The sequence below is a fragment of the Megalobrama amblycephala genome, linkage group LG1, assembly GCF_018812025.1.
Source record: "Megalobrama amblycephala isolate DHTTF-2021 linkage group LG1, ASM1881202v1, whole genome shotgun sequence".
Classification (NCBI taxonomy): domain Eukaryota; kingdom Metazoa; phylum Chordata; class Actinopteri; order Cypriniformes; family Xenocyprididae; genus Megalobrama; species Megalobrama amblycephala.
In genome coordinates, this window is record NC_063044.1 from 73,259,467 (window position 1) to 73,270,230 (window position 10,764).

At 36.6% G+C, this 10,764-nt stretch overlaps 2 protein-coding genes and 1 pseudogene across 2 annotated transcripts; 2 read left to right on the plus strand and 1 right to left on the minus strand.

Annotated features, from left to right (window-relative positions):
* LOC125278694 overlaps positions 1-10,764 on the plus strand; it is a 368,525-nt pseudogene that overhangs the window by 81,935 nt on the left and 275,826 nt on the right.
* Positions 40-7,075, plus strand: LOC125246128 (interferon-induced very large GTPase 1-like). The gene is made up of 4 exons (XM_048156987.1): positions 40-159; positions 531-590; positions 1,261-1,319; positions 1,580-7,075. Exons 1-4 carry the CDS (start codon positions 138-140, stop codon positions 6,350-6,352), a joined length of 4,914 nt encoding a protein of 1,637 aa, XP_048012944.1. The 5' UTR covers positions 40-137; the 3' UTR covers positions 6,353-7,075.
* Positions 7,201-8,526, minus strand: LOC125248435 (major histocompatibility complex class I-related gene protein-like). The gene is made up of 3 exons (XM_048160307.1): positions 8,299-8,526; positions 8,113-8,205; positions 7,201-7,620 (listed from the first exon to the last, which is right to left on the minus strand). The coding sequence occupies exons 2-3, from the start codon at positions 8,192-8,194 to the stop codon at positions 7,346-7,348; spliced, it is 357 nt and encodes a 118-aa protein (XP_048016264.1). The 5' UTR covers positions 8,195-8,205; positions 8,299-8,526; the 3' UTR covers positions 7,201-7,345.

The window sequence follows — 10,764 nt, forward strand, 5'->3', positions numbered from 1 at the left end:
GAATGTTTGATCAGTTTAATGCAGCTCCTTATGACATTAATATGAATCACTTACAGGACGATGAACAGACAGACATCAGGAGAAGATGATCAGCTGAACACTAAAGACAGAGAAGGAGGAGATAACTGAACATCAACATGTCAAGCAGAAAGGGCAGAGGTGAAAATCAGCATTTTAAATTTAAATAATTTAATTCTGAGAATAGTATTACCATTTCTTTAAGTATTTAATTTACATGCAAGAATTGTGAAATTCAAATGATGAGCATGAGAGCAGCTATATTGAGAGAGCCTATTAGATTATTTCACATAACATCTGTGAAAATCTCAACATGGAGTTATAAAAACACTATGAAATTAAATAAATTCTTATTTCTTAAGGCACCCCTGACAAACTCTGAACTTTTTTTCAGCATCTCACACTTTCTCTTTGACTCATATTGCTACTTGTAAGAATCATTCAAGCATATTGATTTCTGTGTTACTGTGATGAAAGAATCAAATACAGAGCAACTCTTTTGTTTCATACAGAGACTGATGCCCACAATCCTCCTCACAGGAGAGAAAAGAGCAAAACCCCACCTCCTTACTGTAAGTCTTTATACAGACACATGAAGTGATCAAGAGTGTGTGGAAATTATGCTCAGTTTATCGTGTTCAAAGCATAAGAGAGCAAATTAGCCCCAATTACAACTCCTACTAGTTGACTGGTTTATAATTGTTCAACAACTGTGATGTTGTACACAGCAAAATCTCCAGAGTTAAATCAACTCTGCTCAGAGTACATATGGTCCCTCTCTAAATAGTGTTAAAATAACACTGAAGCAGAGTCAAGGTTAATGAGATAATCAAACAATTAATTAAGTGATGGTTGTGCATTAGTGATGAACACCTGCTGTTAACAAGCAGAATCACTGAAGAAAATAGAAACACAAGAACTACAACTGACTTCAGTCACAACTGACTGAATTGCTTAATTATCTCATTAACTTTTACTCTGCTTCACTTCAACACTAACACTTGTACTCTTAGCAGAGTTGATTTAACTCTGGAGATTTTACTGTGGATAAAGATCTCTGAGCTGTTCACATGACAATCATTTTCTGATCTGATTTCTGAAGGTATTGCTGCTGTCCCTATTATTATTATTAAAAACAATTTACATTAAAAGTACAGAATGAACACTAATTGTTTTCATCATTGAAATAAGACAGGAATTATATATTGGGTCTGTGTGATCATATCAACCATGTCATTGCAGTTGAAAGCGGAGAGGAAGAGGGGAAGAAGATTGGCTCTGAATCCGATGATTCACTACAGGTGAAACCTGAAGAGAACTGATTCATGTTCTTCATTGTCAGACACTACATTAATCCAGTATAACATCACATTTATAATAATATTCTGATTCACAGGAAATACAACTATTTTACTATATATTTACTATAGGTTTGCAAATAACTTTCCTTGTGATCCATATTTACTATTATTAAATGTAAAAATGTCAAATGAAATTACAGTTGTTTAAATCAGAACTGTAAACGATGATAAAATGTATTATTATTTTGTATATTAAACAGAGAGGAAACAAGGACACTGGAACAGCAGGAGTCAGAGCAGATCAATTTCTACAACAGAAGAAGACTGAAACAGGAACAGTGAATAATCTATTTCACAGACTTCATCTTGAGGGCAGGCACCACAATAAACTGAGAGCTGCAGATGTTCTTCAGATATCTGCACATTCATTACAGTCTCATGATTCTTGTGCTGAAGAGGAACTGATTCAGACATTCATGCAAAAACTACTGATGATGAACTACAGAGCAAGATACATTAAAACTAAAAAGAACAATGAGGAAGATCACACACAACAAAGAGATAATGACCCTTCTGACGATGAGAGTGATATTTTTGATGACATTTTTGATGTTTTTTTTAATGAAAAAACAAGTCAGTCTGAGGGAATCCACTTGATGGATGTTCAGATGGCCGTGTTTCATCATTCTGATGGTTTCCTGAAGCAGCTGATGGTCACTAAACTGTCCCAGTGTCAGTACGCTCTGCCTCTGCTTGTTCCTGATCCATTCACACAACAGATTGAGTTTCCTCTCTGGACATTCAGACAAATCAACAAGAGCTGGAAGATCAGAAACACCAACAATGAAACCATCAGTCAAATCCAGCCGATCTACAAGGCAGAAACTCCAATGGTGTCTTTCTTCAGGTTTGGCTCTGTGTCTTCATCCAAGTCTCAGCTGATGAACAGTCTGATCAATGAGAAACACAACACGTTCTTCCACAGATACTGCTTAGGCAGCAGCAGAACCAGAGTCCTGATGGATGGAGTGATGGAGATCGCCTGGTTCTGCCCCTCTGGATCACATGATGATAAATTCACTGACTGTGTTGCGTTCTGTAATCTACACGGTGATGCAGGAGACCATGAGAAACAGCTGCAGATCCTCACTGAAATGAGCTCAGTCAATGTTGTTCTGCTATCTCAACTGGACAGGAATGACAAAAGTGCAGCAATAATACAAAACATGTACAGGAAGTCAAAGCCACTCATTTGTCTTTTTACTGAGAATGAATCTGCTCTAATTGAGATGAAGAAAGGAAAATATAAGATTGGTTTGAAAGACAGAAATCAGTCAGAAGTATCTGAAGAACTCAAATATGCTATACATCATTGTCTCTTATATTCATCTTCCACTTTCAGACTTGAAGATGTGTCCAAACACTCAGACATCAGAGTAGATGAGGAAGATGATGAAGACTGCAGGAGAGGAAGAGAAGCAGCACGGCAAATGATTAATTTACTGAAGGAGAAAGATCTGACAGAAATCAAAGAATCAGTTCTGCCTCATCAGGGGAAACTGTGGCAACAGTGGAGTCAGAAGAACAAAGAACTGCATCGACCTCAAGGAGAAGAGACTGAAATGGACATCAGTAGAAAACAAACAGAGATGAAGAAAATCCGTGAACAGCAGCATAAATCTGACACTAGTATGTTTATGAAGTTCTTTATTAAAGAATTGAACTCGCATGCTGAAAATGCTGAGAAAATGTTTTTCCTCAAATGGCTCAGAATCCTCCTGGATGAACACACATCAGCTGAACTTTCTAATCTACATCACAAATATAATGAAAAGTGGTCAAGAGTCTTAAAACTAAAAGAGAATTATTATAAATCTGAACAACTCAAAGCTGAAAAAACTGAACTTGAGAGAATATCTGAGGAACTTCAAGCTTCATCCTTTGGTTTGGAGCACATCATGAGGGAGATCGGTCAGATCTATGAATCATGTGAATCTGTGAAGAAGAACAAGAAAGACCTTCAGGTTCACTTCTCTTCTTTCCCGAGTCTTGCAGCAGAGATGATGATCTCTGGATTTCCATTGGAGCTGATGGATGGAGATGCTGCTCATGTTCCTGTGATCTGGATCTCTGCTGTTCTAGATGAACTCATCCAGAAACTGGGAGACCAGAGAGTCTTTGTGCTGTCAGTTTTAGGGCTTCAGAGCTCTGGGAAATCCACCATGCTGAATGCCATGTTTGGACTCCAGTTTGCCGTCAGTGCTGGCAGGTGCACCAGAGGAGCTTTCATGCAGCTGGTCAGAGTGTCAGACGAGATGAAAACACAGATGAACTTTGACTATATTCTGGTTGTAGATACTGAGGGTCTTCATGCTCTAGAACTGGCTGGAAGATCAACAAGACATCATAACAATGAATTGGCCACATTTGTTGTTGGTCTTGGAAATCTGACATTGATCAACATCTTTGGAGAAAACCCTTCTGAGATGCAAGACATTCTTCAGATTGTTGTTCAGGCCTTCCTGAGGATGAAGATGGTCAGACTGAATCCCAGCTGTGTGTTTGTGCATCAGAACGTTTCAGACATCACAGCTGGAGAGAAAAACATGGAGGGAAGAAGACGAATTCAGGAGACACTGGATAAGATGACAAAACTTTCTGCTAAACAGGAAGTGTGTGATGCAGAATGTTTCAGTGATGTCATTAGATTTGATGTTCAGAATGACGTGAAGTATTTTTCTCAGCTCTGGGAGGGCAGCCCACCCATGGCACCACCAAACCCAAGCTACTGTGAGAATATTCAAGAACTGAAGAAATCTGTTATGTCTCATGCCTCAGAATCAAAGAGAATGATGCTGACACACTTAAAAGATCGTATTAAAGATCTCTGGGAGGCTTTACTGAATGAACGATTTGTGTTCAGCTTCAAAAATTCTCTGGAGATTTCAGCCTACAGGAAACTGGAGACCGAATACAGCAAGTGGTCCTGGAGGCTTCGCAGTGCCATGATGGATACTGAGAACAAACTACACAACAAAATAGAGAATGAAGCAATTCATGAGGTTGAGGAAACTGATCTACAAAGAGAACTGAAAAAGACAAGTGAAGAAGTGAAAAAATCAATGTCTGAATTCTTTGAGAAAGACACAGATAAAGATATACTGATTCAGTGGAAAACATCATTTGAGATCAAAATCAAAGAGCTTCAGGAAAACATTGTGAGAGAAACAAAGAGGAAATTAAATGTGATTCTTCAGCAGCGAGACCTGAAGAAAAAGATTGATGCTCAGAGGAAATATCATGAAAACACTCTCTATGAAAAGAGCAAAGAACTCGCCTTAAAACTCAAAGACAAAGAAAATGGTGAAGAAACACTGAAGAAAGAGTTTGATTTGTTTTGGGAACAGAGTGTGAAGAATATATTCAGAGACACTCCTGCGATCAGAGACACTGACATAATGAGAGATGTGAAACTTCTCATCAGTGATGTCTACAGAAGTGTTTCTGTAGATCACTGGAGCAAGAGCAGTGGGTACATTTTCACTGTGGCGAGTTATTCTGATTATGTGATTATCAGAGAGTCCACAAAATATCTAAATGTTCCAGTTATAGGAACATTTAGATATGCTAAAACTCTGTCTCAAGTGGATGAATCCCAGATATGTTTATTAATCACAGATGTTGTTCTGGAAACAGACAGAATGATTCAGTCATTTAACATTTCAAAGATGGGCTACAACATCAGCTACATTCAACAACTCACAGATTACATTAAGAGGAAAGTAAAAGACCATCAGGACGGACCAGTGAAATATGTGTTCAAGAATGAATTCTTCATGGATTTAGTTCTCTCCATCTGTAAGAGAGCAAACAAGATGATCACTGACCAACACAGACTCTTCAGAGAAGCTAATGATCCTGTAATATATGTTGAGAAAAAGAGAGAAGAGTATTATAGTATTTTCCAGAAATACTGTCATGGATCTGCATCAGCTGTCATGTTTGGAGAGATCATCTGTAAGAAACTGAAGGAGCCCATTGATCAGAGTGTCTACAAGAAGACTGCCAGAGATCTGACAGATGAAATGAGATCAAACTGTGAATCACTGAATGGAAACAGATCAAATCTGGAGAAACACATACTGAAGACACTGGCAGAAGAGGAGGATTTTGACAAATACATGAACTACATTCATAATCCCAGAGATCACTTCAAGAGTTTCATCAGAGATGAAGTCAGTCGGTACATCACTGATAAGTTCAGTGTCAGTGTTTTACCCAAGATGAAGGAGAACATTGAACTCCTGCAGCAGAAGATCATGAAAGCAGCACATGAATCTACTGAACATGTTCAAGTGAACAGAGGAGATGTTGGTTTGTGGTTGAAGAGATTCACACAGCAGATCTCAGATGAGCTGATCTTCTCTGAAAAAGACATCAGAGGAGTGAAACATGATGATGTTAATGATTTGAACCTCCTAGAAGATGTGTTAAGACAGGAACTTACTGCTATAATGACTGAGATCAGCTGGAGATTCAACAGAAACACATTTACAGTAAATCTGGACTATAAGTTCAGACCAGATGAGCTTTTGATTGATCACTTCTGTCAGTGCTGTTGGGTTCAGTGTCCGTTCTGTAAAGCCACCTGCACCAACACCATAGAAAACCATCCTGGAGATCACAGTGTTCCTTTCCACAGAGTGTGGGGAATTAATGGTACATATTACAGATCAACACAGAATCTCAGTGCTGATATTTGCACAAGTTTAGTGGCAAGTCATCGGGATTTTAATACCCCAGATGGAAGGATTCCATACAGAGATTACAGAAGAGCAGGAGGAGTTTATGCAAACTGGAGCATCACCTCTGATCTCTCTGAACTACCCTACTGGAAGTGGTTTGTGTGCAGATTCCAGAGACATCTGGAAAAACACTACAGTAAAACATTTGAGGGTTATGGTAAGATCCCAGATGAATGGAGAAAATACTCAAAACAGGACGCTATTCAGAGTTTAGATCAAAACATCTAATGGGGCGGATAATGAATACAAGTCTTCCTCAGATAAGAAAAAAGTTTCTATTACACATCAGTGAGAATCTGAAATCATGAAAATACACTGGAGACAAGACAATGAAAGACAAGATTCCTCCTGCAAGAAAACACAAACTTCAAAAACATTGTGACACAAATATAAAGCTCAAAATGTTCAGATAAGAATATGAATGAAATGAAATATGTTTTATTGTCCTCCTAGTAGGGAAATTTGGCATGGACTTAGTATTTCTACATCACCTGTTACTATTAAAATAATCCTAAAAGACAATACAATACAATACAAACACAAAACACTTCTGAAATGTATATTGTTCATAAAGAGACTGGATATAATACCTCTTTATGAACATTTTTTATTTCTACTGTGTATTTCTATGTGAATATTTTGACATTAAGAATTCATATAAAACAGTATAAAAACATTCTTTGAACATCCTTTAAATACGGACGTTACAGCAAAACACAGTGTTTCATGAACACTGCTCAGTGTTCATATCTGTCCACACTACAGAATGTTAAACTGAAACTGTGTTGGAGTTTATTAGATAATTAATCAATGATTGATCATTAGTGATGACACACTGAAGAACAAACATTTGAAGTCACCATTGTGGTTATCAGATGAGTTCACCTATTTAAAGGATTAGTTCACTTTCAAATAAAAATTTCCTGATAATTTGCTCACCCCCCATGTCGTCCAAGATGTTCATGTCTTTCTTTTTTCGGTGGAAAAGAAATTAAGGTTTTTGATGAAAACATTCCAGGATTTTTTGCCTTATAGTGGATTTAAATGGCCTCCAAATGGTTGAAGGTCAAAATTACAATTTTAGTGTGGCTTTAAATGATACCAGATGAGGAATAAGAGTCTATAAAAAAAATACAAATGTATATGCTTTATAAACACAAACATGATAAAAAAAAAAGTGATAATAAAAATCATATTCAGGTTAAACTGTGTGAATGTTTGTCACCTGAAACACTGTCTCATGTGGTCCATCAGAATCTGGACATTCACATTAAACCACTGTTCTTTACTCTTTCTGGACCGATTGCCTTTTTCCCAGTAATCCTCCAGCATTTTCTCTTTAACCCAGGGCTGTTTGGGACTCTTTCTCTTTTCTTCACTATTGTTATAGTCGATCTGTGTGTCGTCCAGCAGACCCATAGCACTGAATTCATAGATGCCCGGCAGATCCACAGGTTTAGACAAGGCCGTGTAAATGTAATACAGCGAATGTCTCTCTGGAATCAAATAAAATATAAATGAAAGAACTGTTTACTAATAAAATTGGTACATTTCTGAAAAAGAAGCCACAAACAGAGTTAATCTACTATGATAATATGAAGCCAGGCCTGTAATTCTCTGAGAAATATTTTAGTCAATATCTCAAATCTGAAATTATTCCTAACAAGAACTTTTGACAAAATAAATTAATTTCAGTTTATCTAGCATTGGGAAAAAGTATCTGAAATTAATTTGAGGCTGCTGAAACAATCCTGTCTAACATGTAATAACAGCTAACATCAATCAACACACGGTTAATAATGTGGATCAAAGTTCAGGTCAAATTATTTGTGGACAATTAAAGTTGACGAAAGTATACTTTTATAATTTATATGCAATGATAACATTAGTTTATAAAATTTCACTTTTTGTTGTTACAAATCCGTAGATGATCAGGAAGTGCAAACATGTTATTTTTCTCTTGGTTTCTTGATAAGTTAATAATTTACCTGCTTGAATTGAAGGCAAAATCCAATAAAGAAGAAAAACACAAAGCGGAGTGAAGATCTTCATCGTGACTCTCGTGCACATGACTGAAACACCTGTAAGTAAACTGTGTTAATTTTTATATCATGCAAAAACTGTCAACAACAGAAAACCGAAATATAGCGGATAATGTCCCAAATAGCACAAACCTTTGGGCCAAATGTGGCAGATGGCATCATATCTGGCCTAGATATAGCGGCTGAGCACATGTGGGCCAACATCTCACCATATGTTTAGCCATGGTTTTCGAATTGGAGGGAATTGTCTTTTAGATCACCATTTGTATTGAGGTATATGGCCCAGATGACAGTACACAACTGAGGCACACCATGGAATATCTTAAAGGTTCCCTAGAATTGAAAATTGAATTTACCTCAGCATAGTTAAATAATTAGAGTTCTGTACATGGAAATGACATACAGTGAGTCTCAAACACCATTGTTTCCTCCTTCGTATGTACATTTGATTTGTGCAAAAGACCTCTGAAGAACAGGCGAATCTCAACATAACACCGACTGTGACGCAACAGTTGGGATCATTAATATGTATGACCCCAATATTTGCATATGCCAGCCCATGTTCAAGGCATTAGACAAGCCAGTATTAATGTCTGAAGCAGCACAGCCGAATCAACAGATTTTATGCAGGTAAGCAAGCAAGGACAACAGTGAAAAATGGCAGATGGAGCAATAATAACTGACATGATTCATGATAACATGATATTTTTAGTGATATTTGTAAATTGTCTTTCTAAATGTTTCGTTAGCATGTTGCTAATGTACTGTTAAATGTGGTTAAAGTTACAAACTGTTTGTGACACAGCATATCAGATCACATAAGTATTTTGTGGATGTTTAAATTTGATTCTGAAAGAGATTGATAATGTTTCACGGCTAAAGTGGCTAAAGCTACACACTTGGAGAGATTTATAAAGAATGAAGATGCGTTTATGAATTATACAGACTGCAAGTGATTAATAATGAAAATAACGACATGGCTCTGGTCTCTGTGAATACAGTAAGAAATAATGGAGATCCATTTTTTGAGTTATATTGTGAACTTCTTATGCAATGATTGTTAGAGTTGCGAGCTTGGGGGCGGGGAGCACGAGCATTTTTAATCACACCCCAAAATAGGCAGTTAAAACATGGTATAATAAAAAAATCTATGGGGTATTTTGTGCTGAAGCTTCACAGACACATTCAGATGACACCTTAGACTTATATTACATCTTGAAATGTAGATTCTAGGGCAACTTTAACTTATGGTTTATCCTTGAAAAAACACATGTAACCTGTGATAGTCATGTGCGGCATGTTTGTGGCAGTCCACACCTCAGACTATTCAACAATGCTATTGTTTGATTTTTTTTCTTTTCTCAAACTCCTATTGGTGGATTACTACACATGTGACTGGCAGCTATTTTAAACAGAATGTGTGTAGTGTTGATTTACAATCAATATTAATAGGCTTATGAGCTTGTTTTAATATAATGATAAACAAAAATATCTAAGTTTAAGACTGTTTGATTTACTTTTTAATGGATATTTTAAATAATAATAATAATAATAATAATAATAAAAATGTAGATGTGGTTAAATAATGGCTTTCATTGTGTCAGTCACATGTGGACCACATCAGCCCCTTAAAGAACTCAACCATACAAGAATTAGCCTACATAATATAATCTTCACATATGGGCCACCTTTGTTTTTATTATTTGGTTCACTACGGTGGAGTTATGGCACTCTTTTGGTTTAGTTCTGTAACAGATTTGGGCCAACAAACACAATCTAATCTGGGTCACACCTCAGCTCGGCTGTTTATTTGGGTCGAATCTATGCCAAAGGAAATTTACTGACTGCATTTTAACCATTAAAACAATATCATCCATATAAACAGATTTCTGCATTTTAGTTCATGTTGGATTTAGTTAATAGTCACAAAAATAATAGTATCTCAATAATATAAAATAACCTACCGTATACATGTAAAAAGACAAAATATGTTCATGAAAATGAAATTTAACCCACTATATTATCTCAAAACATTATGAAGGTAAATCAGTAGCGAAACCCGAGAGGTTGCCGATTTGAATGTGAGAACTTGTAGTATTAATATTTGTATTTGTAAATTGAAATTTACCCCAGCCCTGATTGAAAAGCTATTTTCGATTTGCACACGCAGACAACAATAAAACACCCGTTTATAAGTTGTAGTTGCAGATTAAGTTACAAATGTTAAAATGATTCAAAATACAAAACGACAAACACAAATGTTGAGACATATTTACGTTGCATTTACTCAGTTTCCTGTACAGCTTCAAGTCGGCGCTTACAACCTCTCAGATCTGGCCGTACAAGTTAAATTCCTGGTGCTTTGACTTTTGCTACTCTTTTTGCGATATTCCTGTTGCAAAACTGACTTGAGCACTTGAAAGCAGACTTGAGAGAGCAGAGGGGGGTGGGGGGATGAAGCCGTTTTATTGGTCGATGCCTGACCAATGAACAATGCCAGTGTACGCACTGTGCGTATACCATGAGAGGGCGCTATTTTTATTTACTTTTTTTACAATTTTTTTTAAAATTGATTATTACAATCTATCTGTGTAAACT

What these genes read in the sequence shown, in the direction of transcription:
- LOC125248435 (XM_048160307.1), bottom strand. Translation starts at nt 8,194, where the DNA reads ATGTGCACGAGAGTCACGATGAAGATCTTCACTCCGCTTTGTGTTTTT. An exon ending in TTTGCCTTCAATTCAAGCAG is followed by an intron (nt 7,621 to 8,112) that starts GTAAATTATTAA and finishes ATTTGATTCCAG; the next exon opens with AGAGACATTCGCTGTATTAC.
- LOC125246128 (XM_048156987.1), top strand. Translation starts at nt 138, where the DNA reads ATGTCAAGCAGAAAGGGCAGAG. An exon ending in GTCAAGCAGAAAGGGCAGAG is followed by an intron (nt 160 to 530) that starts GTGAAAATCAGC and finishes TGTTTCATACAG; the next exon opens with AGACTGATGCCCACAATCCT. An exon ending in CAAAACCCCACCTCCTTACT is followed by an intron (nt 591 to 1,260) that starts GTAAGTCTTTAT and finishes ATGTCATTGCAG; the next exon opens with TTGAAAGCGGAGAGGAAGAG.